The sequence below is a fragment of the Phaseolus vulgaris genome, chromosome 6, assembly GCF_000499845.2.
Source record: "Phaseolus vulgaris cultivar G19833 chromosome 6, P. vulgaris v2.0, whole genome shotgun sequence".
NCBI classification, from domain to species: domain Eukaryota; kingdom Viridiplantae; phylum Streptophyta; class Magnoliopsida; order Fabales; family Fabaceae; genus Phaseolus; species Phaseolus vulgaris.
In genome coordinates this window covers 29,379,426-29,404,512 of record NC_023754.2, presented here as the reverse complement: position 1 = coordinate 29,404,512, position 25,087 = coordinate 29,379,426, and the positions used below count along the sequence as shown (strand labels likewise).

General features: G+C 29.8%; 3 protein-coding genes across 6 annotated transcripts; 1 reads left to right on the top strand and 2 right to left on the bottom strand.

Moving 5' to 3' along the window:
* Nucleotides 1-994: 994 nt before the first annotated feature.
* Nucleotides 995-3,137, bottom strand: LOC137832689 (uncharacterized protein At5g39570). Its single transcript, XM_068640993.1, has one exon. It carries the CDS (start codon nt 2,113-2,115, stop codon nt 1,084-1,086), a length of 1,032 nt encoding a protein of 343 aa, XP_068497094.1. The 5' UTR covers nt 2,116-3,137; the 3' UTR covers nt 995-1,083.
* Nucleotides 3,138-4,743: 1,606 nt separating this feature from the next.
* LOC137832690 (DAG protein, chloroplastic) lies at nt 4,744-6,420 on the bottom strand. 3 transcript variants are annotated; one of them, XM_068640994.1, is made up of 5 exons: nt 5,983-6,420; nt 5,690-5,787; nt 5,537-5,602; nt 5,258-5,431; nt 4,744-5,020 (listed from the first exon to the last, which is right to left on the bottom strand). In XM_068640994.1, the coding sequence occupies exons 1-4, from the start codon at nt 6,321-6,323 to the stop codon at nt 5,259-5,261; spliced, it is 678 nt and encodes a 225-aa protein (XP_068497095.1). In that variant the 5' UTR covers nt 6,324-6,420; the 3' UTR covers nt 4,744-5,020; nt 5,258. The 3 variants fall into 3 exon arrangements, with proteins under 3 accessions (XP_068497095.1, XP_068497096.1, XP_068497097.1); XM_068640995.1 differs by having other exon boundaries at nt 4,744-5,154; nt 5,983-6,416; XM_068640996.1 differs by having other exon boundaries at nt 4,744-5,012; nt 5,983-6,416.
* A 13,354-nt stretch (nt 6,421-19,774) lies between these two features.
* On the top strand, nt 19,775-23,108 carry LOC137832688 (transcription factor bHLH112-like). Of its 2 annotated transcripts, none has more exons than XM_068640990.1 (7): nt 19,775-20,450; nt 20,620-21,214; nt 21,325-21,435; nt 21,567-21,632; nt 21,777-21,842; nt 22,021-22,071; nt 22,476-23,108. In XM_068640990.1, the coding sequence occupies exons 1-7, from the start codon at nt 20,134-20,136 to the stop codon at nt 22,629-22,631; spliced, it is 1,362 nt and encodes a 453-aa protein (XP_068497091.1). In that variant the 5' UTR covers nt 19,775-20,133; the 3' UTR covers nt 22,632-23,108. The 2 variants fall into 2 exon arrangements, with proteins under 2 accessions (XP_068497091.1, XP_068497092.1); XM_068640991.1 differs by having other exon boundaries at nt 19,856-20,450; nt 21,777-21,836.
* The last annotated feature ends 1,979 nt before the right edge of the window (nt 23,109-25,087 follow it).

The window sequence follows — 25,087 nt, the reverse complement described above, 5'->3', positions numbered from 1 at the left end:
ATGCTGCTCCTGATTCCTTGAACCTTGATATCACCCTTAAAGTCTAAAGACACATGCACATCAGTTGTTTGATGCACGACCCATACCATCTGGCAGAAAAACATCAACTTTCAATCACTACAAAATTTGAGAATGTGTTTTATAACCCAACATAGAAACAACCTCATATTAAACTCCAGAAAACAAAAACGCAACAATTTAGAAGTGTTTCAAACAGTCATACAGATTTTGTGGCTAGCAAGTAAAGAAAATTTGACATCCTCTTGTAGTGATCCAAAAACCAAATATGCATTACTCTCTTATGTCAGCTTGTATTATGCTTCCCACACCAACTTATAAGGCCCATAAAACTATGTAAAACGAGCTTGGACCTCATCATGTAACACAACCTAAGACAACACTTTCAAAGAAATAGCATTCAAAGAACAAATGTCTGGTGTTTTCCACCCTAATAACACAACACTCCATCTTATTGAGTGGTGTTTCGCTTCCAAAATTTTGAAGGGATAGGATTATATCCAGCAATAGTTTTCAGAAAAAAGCTTAGACCTTTGGAGGAGTACGCTGTTTCCATAAATGTTTGGAAAATATTTGACTCATTCCTGATGAAGAGAATATAGTTTTACATTCTTGATGAAAACCTCTTACGATAATGCTAAATTTCTTGCTGTTGGTTATAAAACATTTATGGCGTAACTCTTTAGCCATTTAAAAGGAGTTTTAAGAAGAGCGTCTTGCGTACAAGGAATCATGAATAACAAAATCAGATTAGGAAAAGCGTGTTTTATCTAGAAATGGTGAATTTCAGTTATTGCCACTATAAAAATACATGATTGGGGAAGCAAAGATAATTAATTTTTTTAAGTCCTGGGGCATAAATGTTAATCATAATCACAGCACTGGCTCACACACTCCCACAGAGCAAAAAGTAAATGCTGGCTCAGGCCAACGCAGCTGGCAGAAAACCTAGCAAGAGGTTTCTTCTTTTCACAACTTCAAAACCAAATTTTACATTTATTACCACAGAAACAAGCTTTACATGTTCAACTTTTACATTACATCATAGAATAAATTGTTTTCGTGTCACCAAAATTCACCATTATAATCAATCTGTTTGTACTGTGCTTGCATTGGATACTGCCTTTGATAACCATACACAAGTTCTCCTTCATAGCCACTTCTATCATCCCCACTCCCGCCATAAGGATATGGACTGCCAAATAGATAATCTGCAGTACCTTGCCACATGTTCTCCTGACAGTTGTTTCCTCTGTAAGCCACTTCCTTGCAATAACATTCTCTCTTCTTCATACGTTCCAAACAAGGCCAATACCCAAACAAGCTTTCACAAATGTCCACAGCTTCCAACCCATATCCACTAGGATACTGAGGAGCCACTTGCTTCTCATTCTCATAACCCTGTTCTCCACTGTATCCTTCCCCAAACCCACTTCCAACACCAGACTCAACATAGTAATCATCTTCATGGTCACTTTCCTCGGTCTCATTGTCTTCATCTTCATGGCTGTTGTCTTCAACTTTCCTTGGCTGATCCCTGCCATTATCTTGTGATTGAGGTTTTTCTTCAGTGATTTGGACTGCAGATCCATTCTGGGGTACGATTGCTTTCTCATCAGTTCCCTCTTCTATAGTAGGCAGTGGCACTATGGCCCCGGGAATGGGGACACTAATTGGACTTGACCCAGAACGAGGATAGCAAATTTTATCTGACGGTGGTAGAGATTTGCCATAGGTCTGATCAATGTCATACCCACCACCATAAGGTGTTGAGTCATACTCCTCAAATTCAGGCACATTGAATTCCATATTAGAGTAAGAGATCACAAGCTGGGTCATACCATAATTGGGATCGTACACAACTGATTTTGGATCACTATAAGTTGTGGCTGAGTATGATATGGTTTGGTAAGTCTCAGCAGGGTAATCAGGAGCATAATATAAACTAGGATCGTATCCATAATATGGTTGATTGTACTCATAGCCAGAATAAGCCATAGGGGGTGGAATTTGAGCATAATCGTAATCTAGAGAATAAGAATTGAAATTGTACTCACCATAATCTGAACCAGAATAAGAAGATCCGTAGAAAGACATGCTTCATCAGAAATTGAAGAGGGTACAATTCAAAGCAACTTATGACATCAGTTCAGGATCAAGTTCTTGTGAAATAAAAAGGGATATGAAAGTCTGCTATCTCCTACGTTATCTGATCTGATCGGTGAGGAAAAAGAAAGCTTTTTCCTTCATCTTTAAAGTACTTCGGTTGAAACAGTACAAAAAGAAAAGTTTTTTTTAAGTGCACCATTACTCTCCCACCAACCGCAGAATCCTTATCAATACAAAAATGTCCACATGCAATTATGCAAGAAAAGAAGAGATTTTTTACAGATAAAACGACTTTCCATAACACATTTTTTTCATTTTTTATATTACATTACTCAACTTATTTTATAAATTCTTCTATTTTTTTGTTATCTATCTCATTTTTAAAATCGTTTTAAAATTATTGTGAAAATTACGTTTGTTTTACCTAAATAATTAAGAGAAGGAGGAACACGTAATGTATAGCATGTGGCAAGTGTCAACGCTCTAAACAGTTAGTCGGTGGGCCTAAGTATGCCAAAGCTTCTCTTTCTTCCTTCTTACAGAAAAGAAAAGACGGAAAAAATAATAAAATAAAAAATCCTAAAATGATTCAAACTAAATACGAATTATAGTAAAGTGATGGAAACGAGTATCTTTTCTAATAATGGCTGAGGGCCCAATACTGAAGCTAACCTCTCAATGTCATATTACATAAACCGTGAACATAATGCTGAAACCCTCAGAATATTATAGGCCCACAATGTTTCTAAAAACAAATTGGAATAGCGTTATTACAAAATAAATAGAAAAGAATGTATGAAGTAGAACTTGTGGGACTAACGTGATAGATGTCAATTCTAACCAGCAAAGCAGGTTCAAAGCAAATTCTCCTGCACCGTGTCAATTCTAAAATACACCCAATCTATTATGAGAAATGACGAACATATCCCTAAAAATGACGAAAATAGCCTTAAATATAAAGAGGATTTAGATAAAAATTACTTTCAGAACTTTTTTCTGAAAATATTCCAATTTCCGAAACAAATTTTTAAATTCTAAAAATTCTTATCCAGGCATTTTCAATTTCTTGTTTCGGAATGTATTTTTAGTTTTGAATTATATTTATTATTACATATTTTCAAATCCGAAATAAGGGAAATTTTGGAAATTTAAAAATATGATAGGGTGCAGGTTAAAAGTGATACGGTGCAGGAAGAAATTGCCCAAAGTTAGACAGCCATTTGCGTTTCATTAATGTACCAGGACTGCTGACATCAATGCGATGGCTATTGGCTGGTTAGTGGACCGTGTAGCCCACTAAATGAGATTTAAAAGTATATAAAAAAAGGTTTCATGGCAAATAAGGTGTACCGGTTACAAGATAAAAGAAGGTTTCATAAAGTAGTGTATATTACAATTATATACACATAGGCAAATTCTTCCTGCACCTCCATAAATTTCTTCTGCTACCCTCATATTTTCAAATATACCAAATACTTTCGAATATACCAAAATTATCCAATTTTCCTATTCAGATGCAAATTTTATATTTTAAATTCTACAACCTAGAACACAATGTATTCAATATTTCAAAATTTGAAATACATTATATTTCACATTTTAAAATTAGTTGGAGAATGATGATTGGAAGGTGCTTAAACGGTGGAGCTGAGAGACTGTTGCCAAAAGAGGCTTTAGACATGAGAGGTGTTGTAACGGTGACACTAGAGGTGCACGACTACAGAAATGGCACCGGAGGTAGGGTGCTGCTAAGGCAAGGGAAGTTTGAGGAGGGAGTTGCTACTGAGAATGGGAAGAGAAATGTTCGATGGAACTTTCTTTCACAACAGGAAACAAGGAATAAAAGATTCTGTTATTTTAAATTACCTATTTTTAAATGTATAAAACCATGTGATGTTTTTAAATTAAAAAAAAATATATATTCACAAAAATAAATCTTTAATGTTTCAACAATTTGATTGAAAGGGAAAAAAACCTAACCAATAAATCATTCAAAATGCACAAAAATTCTCTCACCAGAGAAAGGGAAAAAATTGATATGACAGATCTAATCATCTTCGCATAATTATATCTTATTCAACCTCCCCCTTCTTTTAACCAACGAAGGAGAAGGCACTACTCATCATTTCTTTCTTTCTTTTATCACTTCTCATTCAATCAATATAAACTATAAAAAAAAAAAAAAAAAAAAAAAAGATAACTTCCTGTTTATTACTATCCTCATTTTCTGCCTTTTCAGTATTTTCCTTCAGTATCCCTGTCAAATATAAATCTGGTCTGGTTCCCTCGTTGGAGTTAAAACAATTATCCTCAACAAAACACCTACATTTTACACGGCAATCAAGGATGGTTTATGAATGCACCCATTTCCAAGTTCCAACAAATTCACCTTCGCCAACTACTCTCACAGAGGAGTGGCCGGGATGAAGCGCAGCAAAACTGGGATGTTGTAGCATGACTAAGTTAAGGATTGCTTATGGGCTGCTTCAGATAGTTAAAGAAGGCTATATATGCACATTATCTAAACTTTATCAGTTCATATCAGTAACTTTATGAGTTAATACTGCAGTTGACGTGAAACTTGTAGGAAAAAAATATTACTAAAACACAAACTGGTAGCATGATAAGAAGCTCTCCAAATTACATAGATACATAACTATAGCACTTGTCTCACATGTCATACTCATATAGTCCAAAAGAACACATTCCTCAAAATGAATCGTGAAAATACCCGTTTGAGTTTGCAAGAAACATTGGATGCATCCTGATGAGAACCCAATACAAGCTCAATCTTCTATTTGTTAAAGTGACCATGAGCATGATAGAGCCGTGATAAGGAGCAGCTTTCTTTTGGCATTAGTTTCTCTCAGTAAACTGAAAATCACCTGCAAGACTGAAGCAATAGCATAATCACGTATCCGCAGAGCCTGAAAAGATTCCATGAATTGCATACATGGGGGGAGGGGGAAGCTAACGAAACTTCCATGACATTCGGTGTGAGTTTAAAACGAAGATGGATCCGTGGTACTTGATTCAGCCGTTCAGGTATCAAAATTTAGACACATTAGGGAAGGGGAGACCAAAATCATGGCAAAGTAAAATAAATGGAATAGAGAATTCATCCCACTACCTCATGTAGAGGATGAATCCGAGGCAGCCGCCTCTTGTCTTGGCCTTCTGCGGTCAGGGGGAGGGCCATCTCTCCGTCTCTCATACCTTCTACTCTCGTTCTTAGGTGCGCTCCGTTTGGGTTGGTAGGTAGGGTACTTGCAAGGAATAATCTCCCCATTTACGTACTTGTCACCTAAAGTCAAAGAACATCAAGCATTCAGCAAAAATATTATCAATCAGTAGCACTTCAAACACAACTTATTTCTGTAGAAATTTTAAGATTATATATGTATATAACCTCCGTAGTCTTTGTTTTTAACATCTATATACGAGTCTGGCAGTACCCAAAGAACCCCGGGCAAACCTACAAGCATAAACAAAAGATGAAGAACCAGAACTCATCCAGCAACGCAACAAGGGTATCAACACAAATTGGGAATTGAAGGATTACCCTTGAATTTCTCCGAGGTTGCTTCATCAACAGTGCACTGAAATCCAGTGTAGGTAGTGGTGCTAAATGCATACATGTTCTTCTTTGCTTCCTCCATGCTGGTACACAAGCAGAAGCACATAGTGAAAATTTGATTATAAATCGATAATAACAAAGTAGCTCCACAAAACAGAAGGTGCACATAAATTGGCGTTCATCTTGACTGTTAAGAGCTACAAGGTACCTACGAATTCTTCTTCTATTCCAAGTTTGAAAGATTAGGGTAGAAAAAGAGAAGAGGAAAAGGTAGGAACCTTCCCAATACAGTGGCAAGAGTGTCGAGGTAAGTGTCAATCATTTGTTCACGAGTGGGTGCTGGGTCCTTAGGAAACTCCATCACAATCAGCCAGTGGTTGTAATCACAACCGGGTAACATTATTGTCTCTCTCTGGTCGCTGTTGTTGCTGCTGCTGCTCCTTTTCGATGAGAAATCCCCATCCAGCGACGCCCGAATCCGGTTACCATTTCGAGTTCGGGTCACAATGGAAGAAGGGAAGCGAAGATTGGTTATCGGGTAGAAGTTGGAGATTGGGGTTTTGGGATGATAGGGTAGGGTTAGGGTTTTAGCGGAAAAGGAAAACGTGACCGTCGCCATTGTAGGATCGTTGGTGACTAAACGCAGAAGCCGAACTCAAATTGGTGGATGCTCATAAACGATAAGGCTGGAGGAGATATTTAATTTGGTACGACGTCGTTACGACAATCGTGGATCAACTGCAAGTAAGCGGTAAGAAGATGCTGGGCTGGGCTGGAGTGGACTTAATTGGACCATGTTTCAGTCCAATTTCACATGAAATGGGCTCATTGAATTTTAGCTTACAGCTGCATCTCTGTGGCAGTTCTTCCTGCACCCCACAAGGTTGCGCAAAGACAAAAGTGTCCGTATATAAATTGTACATTTATTTATTTTTATTCCGGATTAAGAAATCCGTTAAATTTTCAGATTGATGCTTCCGGTCAATTTTCGGATTGGCGCATCCGATAATCTTTCAGATTCATGCTTCCGGTAGTACATGAATGATAGTGTTAATTCAAAATAAAAAAATGCAAAACATCCATAATTGAAAAAATCATTCCAAATCCGTCAATCCATAATTAAAAATATGCATTCCAGATTCATAAATCCATAATTGAAAAAAATCATTCCGGATCCACCAATCCGTAATAGAAATTAAACTTCCAGATTCAACAATCCAGAAATCAATAATTTATGCAAACTTTGCTTCCGACACACCCCCTCATCCGGAATGCAACATGATTCACTTCCAGATTGATGAATCCATAACACACTCCCAGATCCCGAAATTGTGGGGATCAATTTCGGAATTTACAAAATTGTAGGGGTGCAGGAAGAAACTGTCCATCTCTGTTTGGACCTTCTTTGGAGTCTTTGCGTTTGGTTGACTCTGATAAAATTATTATAGTACTTAAAAGTTTCATGAAAGAAGAGAAAAAAGGATGACATGGCAGAATACAATGAGTAAATGTCAACGAAATTAACTTGTAATCCACAAAACATTGTTTGAATGTGTTTTATAATTTTTTTTGGATTACGTAGGAGAAATAAAAACGCGGTTATTATGTCAGATGTAGGCACTTTTCAATACATCGAACTTATAATTAATCTGGTGCATGGTTTAAGTAACTTACCCTATAACTTCTATATGCACTTCACCCAATCAAATATCTTTATTCAATCCGAGTCATGACAGAATCTTGAGATTAGGTGTAACTCTTTTGTTTTTCAAGGGAAGGAAAAATGAAGAGAATAAAAGAGGCATTTAAATTATTTTCTATGAGTTTACAAATTAAATTGATTTCAAAGGGACCATTTGATTAAAGCTACTTTGGTCGTATATATTGCGTGAGGAAAACGATTGAGATCTAACAAAATATTCAGAAAATTCAGATAACCGACTTCTCAAGTCTCTTCCATGGGAATTTCAAAGACAGATGGATACTTGATAGAAGACGACAATTGAAATGAAATATTGACTTTTTTGTTAACAAATTATTTGGCAATTCAAGATTTTTCTTTTTGACTTTTCTATACTATTAAATAAAACTTATATTACTACAATATAATATAAGTAATCAAAATTGGAAATTTTCTATAAAATAGTTGTACACCTTTATCAAATCTATATTTGAGATGTATAAATTATATCTACCACAGTTCAAACATCGTAAAAAAACTGTATTGGTATACAAATATATTTTATAAAAGAATAATGTAATTTTGATCTTTTATTTATTACACCTGAATATGTATACGTAAGATTAGAAGATTACTTTTATTGAATTAAAATATAAGCTATTTGATATTCTTATTTTACTATTATATTTTAAATTATAAAAATTAAATAAGATAAATATAAACTATTTATATGTTAAAAATAATTGCATAATATGAACTATACACTGCAATTTTTAAATCATCACTATTTTTAATTTTCTTCAAAAGCAAGAGGTATAATGACTTCTATCCTTCTAATTTTAATAATAATAAATTTAATTTTAAAAGTATATAATTATATATGTAAAGATTTAGAAAATAGTTTTAAAGTATAAATGTTATAATTAAAATGATAATTAAATATATTTTATTATTAAAGTGAACAATATATATAATTATAAATTTTTTTTTTTTTAAAGTAACTATTTTTTTATAAAAATACTTTATTTTTATCTCCTGTGTTTCTTTCTAAAATTCTGTTTTTTATTATTCATAATATCAATGATCATAAACTATCTTTGAACTTCTACCAATTAATAGAGTAAAATTGTTTAATCAGATTTTTATTAGTGTAATTTAAATCCTCCTCCTTTTTTCTTTGACTTAGTTTTGAGATTTTCTATTTAGAATCATATTTTGCATGTGGTGTTTGTGACGTGTTTTAGTAACGTGTTCAAATCATTGATCATGATTTTGTGGTATGAGTTAGGTTTTCTTTTCATTTTTTTTATAGTTAGAGTTCATTTCTGATACTCAATCGTTCAATCGAGTCAGAGAAGTTAATTTAAAGTTTTTATAATACTTAGGTTATAAGATCTCATTTTGAAAGTGACTTTATAATTTTGCTAGAATTTTTGTAGGAATTGAATATTTGAGTGAAATATATGTATTTTGAACTGACATGTGATACAAAATGGTTGGATGTTTGATGTCAATATTCATGTTTAGTGTATTTACTAAGTCTATTGAAAATTAATTGGATGGAAAGAAAAAATTGTATTACTATTGATTTGTGTATGATTTTATTATGATATTTGACTCTTTAGTTGATTTGAACTATCTAAATTGTGTGTATAAGTATCCAAATTGAAGTAGAACTCTGAATAGAATCAGATGACTCAAATTAAAAATTATATTTTAGAAATAATTAAGAAAATCATATAAAAAAACCATTTTGACTCAAGTTGAAAATTCTCCCATACTTTGTTGGTTGTTATCCACTTTAGAAATCATACAATTATCCTAAAATCATTATTAGTTTATAAAATCCTAACGTGATTAACAATACATGAACCATTTAAAACCGGTAAGAATTAAAAAAAAAAAATTGATGAAAAAAAGGCTTAATTTAAAAAACTACATATAATAAATATCTTAACAATTAAAAAAAAACATTAAATAACAACTAAATTTAAAAATTAAAAATAATTAATTATTATATTAATTAAATTAGATACTATTTTAAAGATTAAAAAATATTAATATTTAAAATGATTTTTATTATTAATAAAAAATTATAATATTATTTTTGAATTGGTATCTAAATTAACTAATAACATTTTAGTTATTAATATTTTAGATTAAATTAGTATTAAAAAATTAATAAAACTAATTTAAAGTATAAGTAGTTACTAGATAAAATATTAGTAGTTAATGGCTAAATACTAATTTATAAATTATTTTATAACTTTTTATTATTAATAATAAAAACTACTTTAAATATCAATAATTTTTTTATAAAATAATTTTTAATTTAATTAATATAATAACTAATTATTTTAGTTTATAAAATTAGTTTCTATTTAATAATTTATATGTGATGATTAATTTTGAGAATTATATTAAAAAAAATATGTACCCAAAAAATTAAATAAAAATCCGTAATATTAAAAGAAAATAATTTGTTTATAGAGATGGGAAGAGTGGAATTATTAATTAGCACAGAAAGGATAAAAGTTGGTGGTGTGGTTGTGTGTTGAGCAATAATGGGAAAGTGATAAAGGAGAATGCGTAGATTATATTCAACACATTACTCAACTTCATTTTACCACTCTCCCTTTTTCAAAGTCCTTTTACCCATTAGGCTATAATTGACCCACTCTCAAAAGTTCAAAGTGAATTCTATAAATCAAAAACAAAAACACAACTCACACTCGATGTAATAATCATCTCAAAATTGAACTCATCGTAAAAGGAAAAATAAAATGAGATACACTATTCACTTCAAGGACTTTTATTTCGGTAATTGTGTATACACAATACTATTTATGTACTTTATTTTATTTTATTTAGTATATAAGTCTCGTAACTTTCTAAACCAATAGTTTTTGCTATTAAACCAATTAAAAGTTATATGTTACAGTCAATTACAAAATTTTGTGAAAGGTTACGAACTCATAAAAAGTTACAAGTTTCTATTGATAAAAAAAATGGTAAACCGGTTTTAGTTAAACTTAAATGAGAATAGAAGATTTTAGATGACAGAACGAATAAAAATTAAATTTGAAGAAATTAGTACGACGACATATAAATTTTTTAAAATGCATAAAAGTAAGTATAGTTAATTTAAATAAATAAAGATAAACAGTTTACTGTGGTAGGTTATGAATGTTAATTACTTTTTAGAAAGTAATTAGTTTTGGGTGGGTTTAGAATATATGTAGGTGGTTTATCTTTCTAATGGTCTACCATATATATAAGGTATAAGGGTTGCAGTATTTCTAAAATATCTGATTCAATTTATTTAATTTTTTTTATAAAAAAATTGATAATGTATACTTAAATGTAAGAAAATAGAAAATACTTAAATATATTTTTAATTTATAATTTGAAATTATTATTTTGTTTAACTTTTAAAAATTTATTGTAAAACGGAAACATACTTGTTAAACATGCCAAATTATTTTTCATTTACTTTTATAAAGTTTTATTACATCCTAATATTGACAAACAATTGACTATAAAATATCATATATATTTTATAAAAAAAAAGAGTAAGAAACTAATACATGCAATTGTACAAGTCTTATTTTATATAAACAATTATATATAATATGGTGTATATATTTGTCCATAAGTTTAGCAAAAATACTAAGAAATAGACAGAAAGATATCAATACTCTTTTTTTAAGGATTATTTTTCACAAGCTTTTTTAAACTTATGTTTTTTGTCGAAGAATAATTTCTACATATTTTTTTTTAAGGAATGCAAAAAATTGTGAAACCGAGAGATTAAAAGTATATTTAAATCAATCAAATAACATACTTTTTTATAATAAAAATAACTAAACATATAAATAAGAGGTATTCGAAAATATTTTTTATTGTAAATTACGATTATAATTAAAATGAATTTTAAAACTTATACAAGAAATATGTATATAATATGAAAGTGTGGGGCGAAATGTTGACATTGGGAATGCTAGCAAGGGTCAATAATCTATGTCAACCCCACCAAAGAAGAAGATTAATGTTGTGAGATTTTGTTTCGTCCATAAATCAATGATTAAAAGAAGACTTCACACTCTTTGGAATGCAATGTAGCCGTGTCAAATGTGAACACATGACACACTTTTCATATTAACTAAGTCAATTCTGATAGGGATTGTTGCCAGTGGAAACAAACCCTAAATTATCATAATCTAAATCATATTTTACAGCTTTTCTTCACCACAACCAAAACGTATTCTCCCATTTCATTATTCCAACCACCCTATCCTTCTAATCAATCCGTTTATAATAATTAATCTTGTTATTATTCCATCAATTACTTATGTAAAATCTGTTTTTTTTTTCCATTTTGGGAACTCATTATACGTATAATCATTTTCACTTATTATGGAAGCCACTTCTCAACGTATATATAAAACAATATAAACATGCCTACAATTCAAAAACAGCCTCCATTCTTTTTGTTTATGTATCCATATGATACGTGTGTTGTGATTGTAAATCATATACATTGATTTTAGTCTCTTTTATAAAAAAAATGAATTTATTCCTACGAAATGATAAGTCAAATGAATCCACCTTTGAAAAAAATCAATGAAAAGAACCATATACAAGAGAATGGATTAATGATTCAAATTATGTGATTATATAACATATTTGGTGATTAAAAAAAAAGAAACATGTAATTTATTGTCTCGGGCAACACATACATTGAATAAGAAAAGTGTTGTGGGTAGATGTATATATTTTGTGAATGAAGAAATTTAATTATTTGAAATCCTTCTTCACCTAACCTAACGCTTTACGTTTTACATCTTAGGGATATAATTTTGAATGTCAGCAATAGAAGTTGGTAAATAAAGCATATGCATCCTTGATATAGATTATTGAGAAAAAAAAAACACATGTAAAGAAACGTGTCGAAAACGCAGAGCTCTTTTAAAAGTATTGGGTATTGGTGGAAATGTATTGACATAGAAATATTGCCCTTACATCTAGAATGATGAACTAGGAAGAGCAACAACGTAGGATAGGTCTGTAATTATAAGTAGTGGGCGGCTATAGTAAGAACAAAAAACTTTAGCCGTGTTAGGGTTGACTCACCAACAACACCACACCCACACCCACCATCGTTACTCTACAAATCAAACATGTGTTTTTGGGGAAAAATAGCTCCCAACAAAACACAGCCACATACATACCAATTCTACTTACAATAAAGTTTCTTTTCGCGTACCTCTAAACTAGTGGCCACAAATCTTCTCTTTTCGCTTTATCTATCATTACACTAGCTGGATAATAAAACTGCGAACACGATTCAGGCAATTTTGGTCGATAATATCACAGAAGATGAAGGAAATCATAATTGTGGCACGTGTACTTAAATACCTATTTCATATTCACTGATCAATCGCTTTTCAACTCTATTACATACTGTTTTTTTAGTTTTCATTGGCGATTTGAATGTCAATACATAAAAAGAACGAAAATGTGTTTGTATGGTTGTATTAGGGTCTATTATTTTGTATGTATTTTTTTTACTAAAAATTGATTATAAAGATTTTGATGATTTTTTATGATGTGGTTTACCATTCCTTTTTAAATGAGGATTGATTTGATGTTCGGTAGAGGTTGTAGAATGTTGTAGGTTAAGTGATGTACATGTTGATATTGATTACTATCTATATAAGAATTAGAACAATTTTTGAAGTGTGGATTGAAACATTCTTTAAAGTGTTTTATTTTATTTTATTTATTTTTGTTGAAAGAAAAACATAAAGAACAAAAATGTGTTTCTGCAATATAGAAATATTCTACTTCTAAGCATTTTTACAATTACAATATATATACATGCTTCCACATTTAAAACTTTCATCGAAATTACGCCTTTGTGTACACTAGACCTAAGAAAAATTCAACAAATAATGAGATCTTATTCGAGTGATTAAAATTAAAAGAAAATATAGGTAGTTTTTGTGGTGGTCATGTGACCAATAATTAACTTTTAATATTCATTATTCACTTGTGATTGTTTATAATCCAAAATTATAGTTATCAATCAGCATTGGCCTGGTTGGAGGAAAAATAACCCAGGGTCGACAAATCCTTGTTAAATGATTTTTTAACTCGGTGCCACGTAGCAACTTATAATAGAGCGAAGATAATGTGCAAATTTGGAAACTCGAATTATAAAGTAATTAAATATAAAAGTTAATAAATATATTTAATAATAAAAAATGAAATAATATGATTGTAAAATATTTACTTTGAGACTAATATATCTTGCTGTTAACATTTTGGGATAAATTGAATTTTATACGACTTTTGTGAAATTGCCGACGTCAATATTACATAAGCATGGCGTCAACAATAGAATACACAAAAAGTACTCGTTTAAAACATATCTGTCATTAATGAAATGCTTCTCACATGATTGTAGTGTCTATAATAATTCTTTTAATCAGAAAAAAATATTAATAATAGAAAAAATAAATATATCTATCATCAAAGGTAAAAAAAAAAGTATTATTGTGATTTTTTTACTTTTAATAAATGATATGATGTGGGTTAAAAATGGTTAATAAAATGTGTTTTAAAGGGAGTTGTAAAGGGTGAAGAATAATGGGTCCAGGATGGTTAATTTGTCCTCTGCAAAGAGGGAACATTTTAAGAAGAAAAGAAGACAAGAAAGAAAGTCCAAAAAAGGGTTTGGACCTAAACAATAGTCCCTTGTTACATTTGTTGGTAACGGGGTCAATACGTCTGTAGACCAAACTGTGGATGCAATTTAATCTAAATTATGTGATGTCACCTTTTTCTACATTTTTTCCTACAACCAAAAATATTCTTCAACATCTATGTGGTGTAGATGCCAGAAAAAGATAGGAATAAAATAGAAAAACACTAAATTATGATATCTTCGATATATACGACAATCTAATACAATGTTAACATATTTTTGCTAGTTTATGAGTATGTTTTTGTTAAAGGAAGAAATTAAGTTTTTACAAGGAATAATGTTATTCATATTTAAGGATAATATTCAAAACATCTTCTTTGTAGTTGCATCCAACCACAAAGTCAATTTCTTTAACAGTAAATTGGGAGGAGTTAGGGTTAATGATAACAAACTAAATGTATTTACTGTCATTTTGAATTTTACAATAATATATGTACCTTTCACATATTTGGGATAGTAATTGGAGAAAATCGTAGAAAATTAAAATTTTGGAACACCAATTTACATAAAATTAGGAAGAGGCTACGTCGGAAAGAAAGATATTTATATCCTTTTATGAATAGAATTTGCTTGATTAAAATATGTTATATATGTCCTTCCACATTTGTTTCTATATGTTTTCAAAGTCCCAAAACTAGTTATAAAAGAAATTTTAAAAATACAAAAACCATTTTTATGAAAATGTGGATCACAGGAAAAGAAAACCAGAACAATTATGAGGAATGTGAAGGGATATTTTAAAATTTAAATATGAAGAATGGAAAGAGTTAAATCAGATGTATTAGTTTAAATATCAATTCGTCTTCTTACAATTTTTATTAAATCTTTTCATTCTTCTAGGTCTTTACTCTTTCGGTTCTCTCTTTCAATTACTTTTTTATTATAGGGTCTCTTCGTATTTATAATTTTTTGTTGATTTTTTTTTTATATTAAGATTAATATGTCCAATGATCTCTTAATCATGTTTATAGTGTTTAATTAGATCTTATCTCCTAATCTTTAAATTAGGATATATTTAATTTCAGTAAAAAATCAAACTATTGTTGAATACCATTCTCAACCTATCAGGTTTTCAGTTGTTTAGAGTATAATTCCTGTTAGTATATTATTGGTTAATATAAACAAATTTTTTTTAGTATATCTAAAACTTTCATATTAGTTATTGGTATAAACTTCTCAATTTTGATTAAATTAAATGACTGAACAAAACTAAAAGGTGATAGCTAATTATGTTAATCTACTTTAGTTATGTATTTTTTTATATGTTTTTTTAACACTTTTTTATTATAATTTATTTTACTCTTTTTTTTGTCACGCTTTTTTTATTATCATTTTATCTCATGCGCGTTTTTTTTCCTCTCTCCTCTCGAATTCATATTTTCTTTTAATTATAGATATAATAGTAATAAACGATAATAATAAAAATTCTCATTTGAATACGACCCAATTAGATTCAAAATTGTGCTCTTGATTAAAAAATATAGTAGAACGTGAGTTTTTTAATAAAATATTATGCATAAATTATCTATAAGATAAAATTAGATGATTTCAAGAAGTTAATATTGCTTAAATTATTTTAATACTTTCTTTAAAAAAAATACATTAAGAGTAAGTTTCGTTAACTAATGTCCTTAGACATTGATTAATAAATCAATAGATAAAAGATTATTGTTAGAGTGACATGATGGATGAGAGAAAATGTTTATTTTTAATTGTCTAAATATCGATTAATAATTATAAAAAAAATATTGAAATAAAACTGAAGTAGTTGTGTCACCTGGTTAAGTGATCCTAATTCACTACAACAAAACGACGTGTGTTATTATATTTTAAACAGTTAACTTTCCTTTTGCATATTATATAATACTTTGTTTGAGAAAAAATGGTAATAAAATAAATAGAATGTAAGAGAAAGAAGTTAGTGTGAAGACTTAAGGGTCAAAGCTTTTAGGGTTTGACTGATGGTGGTACAAAGAGGCCCCACGTGCCTATTGCACGCGCGCATGCTTGGTGTGTCCTCTGTTGACTCTTGCCGCCTTAAATGACAACCAGGTCATAAGCATGACGTCAACTTTCGCCATTTAAAGAATATTTTGTCCACTCAAATTTATTAATAAATATTTTCGCTAATTTCTTATATATTTTTTTTTTCTAACCTTTATTATTTTACATGTATATTGTTTATAAGACTAACATGTTTCTAACTTTAACTCCCTAGAGACAAAGAAACTATGATGTAACTTTTACAACAATAAAGCTACACCAAAGACTTGACACATAATTTGTTTTCAGAACCTGATTTTTGGCATCACACAATTTGAAAGCATATAATTTAGTAAATAATAAAAAGTTACTTTTACGGCATAATTAATAAGATCTTTTTCAAAATTCACAGTTAACAATATTGATATCATGTTTAATACAAAAATTTTACTTATTTATTATTTAAATGTCGCTTTTAATATTTTGAAAATTAATAATATAATTAACATTTAAAAATGGTAATATATGTTCTAAATATTTAAACACCAATCAAAATGAGAAAAAATTGTCTATATAAATTCAACACATATCTAAATATTACCATCATAAATGTTGACAATCTGATACGTGATTGTTAAATATACACCAAAACTTATTATTCATATAACATACTTGTTTTCTATTTTTTTTTCTACAATGTGTTTTAATTTAAAATTGATAATCTTATTTTAGTTTGTATTTATCTCTCTTATGGTCTTATTTGTATTTGTTGTAAAAATAATTACAAATTTATCATATAAAGATAATTGTTCATCTCTAAATAAAATACATAATGGGTGTTTTGTATATAGTAAAACCTAATATGGCATAAGAATTAAATTTGAAAGAAATTAAGAGTCCAAATATGAGACGATTTGCCAAATGTTTGAACCTTTGAAGCTTCTGAATATTAGGCAGTGGTCCATGATTCACGAATACATGTTGCATGATTAGTACGTAAACCAAAAAATTCTACAACTCACAAATTAAAATTCTAAAGTTTAATATTTCCACTGAAGGGTGGAGGCTATGAACCATCTTAAACAACAACATTAGGTTGTCAAAGTAAACTTCGTTTATTTCAAAACTCTAAGAACTTTCCTATAAGTCAATTTCCTCTCAATTTCAAAGGACACAGAAACTTTCTATGGATCTGACCTAATTTCTGTTTCTGCCCAAATTATCAACTTGGACTTTTTTTAACTTTCTTTTCATTCTTCTTCCCAAATATATATTATTTTATGTTGACAATTTTATCGTATAATGATAGCTGCTAAGAATTGCTCAAAACTGACTTTAATTTCCACTAGTTAATTGGTATTTGTAGTCAATACATTGTCGCTCATAAATAACATATCAAAATATATCTATTTTGGAGAAGGGTTATTATAGTAATATGCATATTTTAGAAGTCATGTTCATTTGCGTTATACAAATAATTAAATATAGAAGTCGAAATACAAATCGTTTACTCCATTTTCACTACAAAGTAAAAATATTTTTGCTTTTATTCCTAACCACTTAAATGATAGCAAATCCTAATTATCAGTTGGTCAGATATAATTAATTAGTGTGCTTAACAAATAAGTTATATTATTGCATATATATGTTATCTGTTCGTGTAGATTTTGTTTATTATTTAGGGCCCATATATAACGACTAAGAGGTAGTACATCATTGCATCAAATTATATGAGATTTTTTTTTTCAGAAATTTTTGTTTGTTTTAATTTGTGTTGATTAAAATAATTATCACTTTTTTTCTTATCCAATATAATTTTCATAGATAAGTTATGGTATTCATATGTTTTAATGATTTGTGATTCCTTTTCAAGTAATTTTTAGAGATAAAAAACATCATGTTCGATTTAAGTAAATTTAAAAATAATATTTAATTAAATCAATATTACACTCGATTAAAACCACTTAGGTTAAATCGGAATATTTATTTATGTTATATATTTTCATTTTTTTTAAATATTACTAAAATACTTTAGTAACATTTTTTAAATAAAAAGTAAAAAATATAATTAATTTTTTTTAATAATATATTTTTTATAAAAAGTAACATAATTGAAATATTAATGAAAATATTTAGTAATATTTTTTTAATAAAAGAAATATTATAAAAATGTTATTAATATAAATGCGTTGTAAAGAAATATTATAAAAATGTTATTAATATAAATGCGTTGTAAAGAAATATTATAAAAATGTTATTAATATAAATGCGTTGTAAAATAACTTCTAAGTGATGTATAACTATATTATATTAAATTAAAACTATACGAGTTAGTTATGAAATCTATACAAATTATTTAACAATATATAAAATCTTGAAGAAATTGTTTCCAGGAGAAGATTACAGCCTAGCTGACAAAGTTATAAAGCAAAGTGGTAATAAATCGCACTGTGTGCTGCAATCGCAATACCATTTTTTGTTCACAAGTTTATTTAAGATAAATAAGATAATTTATAATTTTAGGAATTTAAATGTTTTTTTTGAGTCATCAAAATGGCGATTTAATCTTTTACTAAGTATAAAAGTAATTAATGAATGTGATATAACAATAAAGAATAAAAAAAAAACAAAATTTCAATGTTTTGAGAAATGAAAACCAAAGACGTGTTTAAAAAGTAAAACCGAAACTGGTTAACTTTATAAGAATGAATAATATATTTAAGTCTTAAAAATTAAATATAGTTGTTTTGGTCACATAATGATGATGTTACATTAAAAGTAGGGATATTGTATGATTTGGTAATTACCTAATCGAAAAAATGATGTAAATAAAATATAGGCTAAGGTGTGACGAAAATTATAGAGTTGAGTGAAGACGATGAAATTATGTATGACAATCTAATCTGAAAGACATAGAACAAAAGCTGAAGGACAAAGATTAGTTAATTAAGTGGGATTATCCATTTTGTTGAATTAAAAAGTATTTGACATGAAACACAAGTATTGTGCAGCAGTTGAAAGTAACTAAACTAATATGTATTAACTACCTTAAGCCAAATATGTATTCATTCCTCAGCTAATATCTGCCACTGTTCACAGAATCTGCTTGTGTTTGGTCAAGTATTAGTTAGATACTTGTGTTTTAGTTTCACTAACCCGCGTGATGCACACGCGCCTTCTTACAGCGTCATGTCCACCCAATGTTCGTTTTAAAATTCAAATATTACTGAATTTTCTCACCTACTGGGTTTATCTTATTCACCCTGCTAGCTAGTGCTACTACAATGTCTTCAATCATAAACATTTGGACCAATAAATGGTCCTCAACTTTATCACCGAGCACATCTTTTTTAATTATTATAATCGTGTATCACATCAACAACTATATCAGGTCCAACACGTATATTTTAAATTATGTGTTTATACACATATCAAATACTAATATTTGTACGAGAGTATTGTAATATTTATTGAATTTATGATAATTTGAAGCATTTGATGTTATTCATCCAAAGCATACAGATCCAACAACTGTGAAGATAATAGTGAATACCATCATACTCTGGAAACTTTACACATAAGGAACACAAATGTCCACCAGTGATGTATTAATTATCATTCTTCATCAGATACTACTATTGCACATTTTTTTAAGAAAAAGTAAGACAGAGAGAAAACAAATCCAAGACAAATAAACAAACGGCAATTAATTATATTTGAAAAAGAGAATTAGAATTGGATTCAAAATTCTGTATTTCTCTTTTTTTCATTTGTCAAATCATCTCTTCTAATGTCAACCGCGTTCCGCTAATCTCCCTAGCCGTACCCTTTCAACCGTTCCATATATAAATTGTCGCAAGCTCTCCCTAACCTTTCATATAAGCTTTCTAAGTGTGTGACTGTGTTAGAAGAGCTCAAAGATACAAACAAATCTGCAAATTCAGAAGGACACATAGATTCACCAGATAAAACACACACATAGCATCAAGTCTAGCCATGGCTGAGGAGTTTCAAGCTGCTATTTGTGGTGAAAGTTGGTGGAATATTAATCCAACAAGAAGTGTGTTCCCTCTCATGTCATCAACTTGTTCCGTGGCAGCAGCTGATGCAGGAAACTACAGCACCTGGCAAAGCACTGAGGACATTAATAACTTCATTTCTTCTGATAATTCTCTGAGTTTTCTTGATGTTGAGAAGCCCCAGCAGAGGGACTCAGCTAGTGGAACTGGTAGCATCCTCATCGATTCCACCTTACAAATGATGGGTTTTGGCATGTCATCTTCAACTTCATCCAATTGGAATCAATCTTTATTGTAAGTTTTCACAATAGGGTATCTACCAAAACAAATATATGTTGTTATTAGTACGGTCCAAAGCAAGCAAAAGTTGTTTTTCTTTAGCTTTTTCTCCTTGTTTCTTTTGAAAAAGGAACTTCATCTTATCAAGCATATCCTTATCTTCTGTGAATTTCTTTCTCTGCAGAGGGAGCGATTTTCATTCTGTGCTTCAAGAAGAAACAGGCATGGGTGGTGGTTCTTCCCATGATTCACAAATCCAAAAGGATTGGAGTCCAAAGAATTTCTCATCTGCTGCTGGCCAAGATTCCACCGTTGATGCTTTCAAGTCAATGAACCAAGAATTTTCATTGGATCAGCAAAGTCTGAGTTCTGTTGTTACAAGTACCGGATCATTATCTGATGGTTTTCCAGTTGTTTCAGCCTCCTATGGTTACCCTTCAACCTTGATACAAAGCTTATATGAGCCTGAGGCTCAACCACAGCCACAGAACTCACTTTTCACCAACCCCACCATGTCCTATTCTTCATCTACCGCAAACTATGGGACATGTTCCAATGAACTGTCACCAACTTGGTCCAAAATCTCTTCTCTTCTCAAGCCCTCAACGCCAAAACAGCAGCTTAGTGGATTGCACTTTTCCGACACCACTTCTTTCTGGAATGGTTCAGCCGAAGCACTTCATGACATAAGAGCAGGTGTTTTTGCTTCATCACAGCCGCAGTATCAAACGCCAAAATTTGAAGACAAATCCAACACTCCCAATACTCTATTAAACAAGGTAATTAATTAATTAATGGTTTCCAAGTTTATAAATAAATCCACTGCTGGCTAGCCAGCTAGGTTTTTTATTTTTGTGTGGGTTAACAGTGATAATCTGCTCAACTGCAGCTCAAGAGAGAAGAATCTCCAGACGCAGCATCATCCGCGAAGAAAAATTCTTCTGAGCCTGCATTCAAGAGGCAAAGAATTGAGACTCCATCTCCATTACCAACTTTTAAGGTACTGTAGTATCATGTGTTTATTTTTCATTTAGTATCAAAGTTTGCTTTTTCTTCATTTTATTCTAACTGCTTAACCTTCTTAATAATAAGTCTTTAGAATTGATGAAGCTGATATGTATATATGAACAGGTTAGGAAGGAAAAGCTAGGGGACCGCATCACTGCTCTTCAGCAATTGGTTTCACCTTTTGGAAAGGTAAATTTTTGTATGTTCTTAGTTTCACCTTTTTTCCTCTTCACAGCAGCTTTGACAATGATATGGTAGAATTTAAACCTTTACCTTTTAAGACTCTGAACGGTAAAAACTCACCGGATATTATGTTCTTGTTGAATTTAATAGACGGACACAGCATCCGTTCTTCACGAAGCCATCGAGTACATCAAGTTCCTTCATGACCAAGTTAGTGTACGTTTCCACTGTTCTTACTTTGTTTTAAAGAAAACCCTAATTATACACATATATATATATATAAACATATATTTTCTTGGGTCATACATATATAATATACAAGTTCTTCAGAAAGAAAGTTAAGCCACAAGGCTTTTTATAAGTGTTTAAATATAATTTTCATTCTTAATTTCAGGTGTTAAGCACTCCATATATTAAAAATGGAGCTCCCATTCAACACCAGCAGGTACACGATAATACTTTTATTTTATCTCATGTTTCTAGCGGCACACACATGCACTCGGCACATATAGATTCACTGCAGTCAAAATCACCATAGTGAATGATGTGTTGAAACATGAAGCGTTTGCTAATTCTATTCTGGTTTATCTAATGCATTATTAGATGGTTCAACACTACTATTGGCACTAATACAATACCTATAAACAAATATTAGCAATTCTCTTATACAAATTAAATTTGTGAATATGTTACATAGAAATAGATTAAGATCATGAATGTATCAAAATTCTCAACCGTTTAAGTTATATTCAAGATCTTATGTTATGTACACTGCGTAATGGTCCATGCACTCAATATGTAAAGATTTGTTGTGGATTTTGAAATATTTGTATATTGTTGTGTTTGAAGGATTGTGATAATCTGAAGGAGTCAGAAGGGCGAAAAGAAGATCTGAGAAGCCGAGGGCTGTGTTTGGTGCCGATTTCAAGCACGTTCCCGGTGGCTAACGAGAGCAGTGTTGATTTCTGGACGCCAACATTCGGAGGTGCAGTGATTGGAAGGTAGAGAGCAGTGGAGAAGCGGTGAGCATATAAAAACTATAAAGTAAAGGAAAGAAGAAGAAGAAGGTAAAGAAAGAATTAAAGGTGAAGAAGAGAAGAAAAGAGAAAAAAGGGAATGTGAGTGTTGATTCAAAGAGGACACGTAAAGCAAAGTGATGTACGCTAGTAAATGATTAGAGAGTGGTGGTGGAAGAGAATAATAGATTAGCTATAGCAATAGTGTTTTAATTATTAGCATCGATGAGTGGCAGGAACAAGTGCTAAATTCAGGGGCATTTGACATGTTAGATTACAGAGTTTTTGTTGCTGCTGTTCTTAGAGTCACTGTTATATGCCTGAATTTAGCAGATGGGGCTACCCAGTTAAAACGCCTTTTGTTCCTGCTGATCGATGTATCTATATGTATCTACATATATTGAATCTTGAAGACAACAAAATTCAATATTTTGGGTTAATTAATTAGTCTTTTTATTTGATTAAAGGGGCTAGTGTGGTTAATTATAAATTATAAATAAGTTATGCGCGAGGGCACGCGGCATAAGGCTTTTGAAGCACGGTCAAATCATTGTCTTTGCCATTCAATCATTATGCTCCATCCTATAAATTCTTATCTTCCCAATCACAATGCTTATGTCTTTAGAAATATTCAGATTACAAGCTAGGATATATCATATTCTCAATTTTTTTTCTCACAATCATAAATCTAATTTTATTTATTAAACCGGCTTTCAATCCTATTTTTCTATAAAATTGTAGTTGCATTATTTCTTGTGTGTCTAATATTTAAGTATTTTAAATAAATTTTAGGTACAGTTTGTTAAATGTTTTCTGCGTTGTTTTTCAATTAAAATAAAAATATTGCTTTCATAATTGGCATATTAAATATAAGTTTGCAAATTTTAGCACTATATTCTCGGGGCAACGAGTTTCTTCTTTATTTGTATGTTTAGTGTTTAATTAAAAATGTATTTATAACGGCGGTTTCAGATTATAAAAATATATCTAAATAATTTCACATCTCTTCATCCATTTTTTTTGTTCTTACAAATTTACTCTTTGTTCCTCACAAATCTCATTCTCAATAAAACAGAAAGATTTTATCATTGTATAATGTAGATTTTTCTTTTTTGTACTTAGCTGTACAACCGTTTCTTCTTCAATTGCATGCAACACTTTTATTAAGAAAAGAGCACAATACTATTATTGTAAACTAAAAATAAATAAATATATAACATATAGTGAAAAAATAATTGTGAAGGATGGAACATTTTTATTTGGACAATTTTTTCCTTACGAAGAATTTTAAGGGTTAAGTTCTGTCCAATCCTATTTTGAAAGACTAGTGATGAATTTTTGTGTGTAAGTTATCATAAATGCATTACAAAGAGATGAATGTTATTATTGACTTGTTGTTAAGCTATGTTTACTTTATCTTCTTTTTTTCTCAATTTTTAAAATTTTAAATTTTAAACAAACAATTTATTTTATAATTAGGATTTTAAATTTAAACATTCAAAAAATCGTACAATAAAGAGAAACATGAGAGTAGTAGAAGAATAGAGAAAAAGAAAGCAAAACAAAGCAACTATTTTTTTTTATCCATGTGCATTTTTTTTATATAAAAGTCTGATTCAAATTCTATAGAATTACTGTGACAGCAACCCTTATTTCAAATATTTAACAAAACTGTAAATGCTGAACTTACATTCAAAAAATGGAGTACAGAAAAAAAAATGAAAACAAATTCTTTTACAGAAGATTTTATCCATTTTTTAAAATATTTTTTTATAAAGTAATGAAATATTTGATTATTTCAGCGGTAAAGAATATGCGTTTCTTGCTATATTAATTATATTTATGTTGAAGATCAAAAAATAATTTCATTATTCAATTTAAAAAAAATTTAATGTGGTATTAATTTTTTTTTTAAAATAATTTGATTCGAACTTTTAAAAAAGTTCAATATAATTCTAATTATTTTTTTAAAATAATTTAATGCGATGGATGGTCTTAACTTTATTTAAAATTATTGAAAGTGGTAACAATATATATAATTTAACATACAATAATAAAATCGTTTAATTAAATTTATTTTAATAAAAATAATCTAACAAAAAAAACTACATTAAATCGTTTTTTAAAAATAATTAGATCATATTAAATTTTTAAAAAAATTCTTACAGTGAATTAACTTTGTATCCTTAATATATGAACTAAAAAGTTAATTAAACTTATTTAAAAAGACTAAAAAAAATTAATTAAGCTTATTTAAAAATAAAAAAAGTAGTGTGGATAAACAATATGTTAATTTTAACACTCTACAATTAAACCTTGTAGAGAGTCATAAATTGGTTCCTCTTGAACATGAATACGAAAAGAATTGACATATAGGGAGAAGAAAATGAATGATGCATTTAAGGGTGGAGCAAAGATAGGGCAAAATAAGAATTAAAATAATGA

What these genes read in the sequence shown, in the direction of transcription:
- LOC137832690 (XM_068640994.1), bottom strand. Translation starts at nt 6,323, where the DNA reads ATGGCGACGGTCACGTTTTCCTTTTCCGCTAAAACCCTAACCCTACCC. An exon ending in CTTGCCACTGTATTGGGAAG is followed by an intron (nt 5,788 to 5,982) that starts GTTCCTACCTTT and finishes CTTGTGTACCAG; the next exon opens with CATGGAGGAAGCAAAGAAGA. An exon ending in TAAAAACAAAGACTACGGAG is followed by an intron (nt 5,432 to 5,536) that starts GTTATATACATA and finishes CTTTGACTTTAG; the next exon opens with GTGACAAGTACGTAAATGGG.
- LOC137832688 (XM_068640990.1), top strand. Translation starts at nt 20,134, where the DNA reads ATGGCTGAGGAGTTTCAAGCTGCTATTTGTGGTGAAAGTTGGTGGAAT. An exon ending in CTCCATTACCAACTTTTAAG is followed by an intron (nt 21,436 to 21,566) that starts GTACTGTAGTAT and finishes ATATATGAACAG; the next exon opens with GTTAGGAAGGAAAAGCTAGG. An exon ending in TCCTTCATGACCAAGTTAGT is followed by an intron (nt 21,843 to 22,020) that starts GTACGTTTCCAC and finishes TCTTAATTTCAG; the next exon opens with GTGTTAAGCACTCCATATAT.
- LOC137832689 (XM_068640993.1), bottom strand. Translation starts at nt 2,115, where the DNA reads ATGTCTTTCTACGGATCTTCTTATTCTGGTTCAGATTATGGTGAGTAC.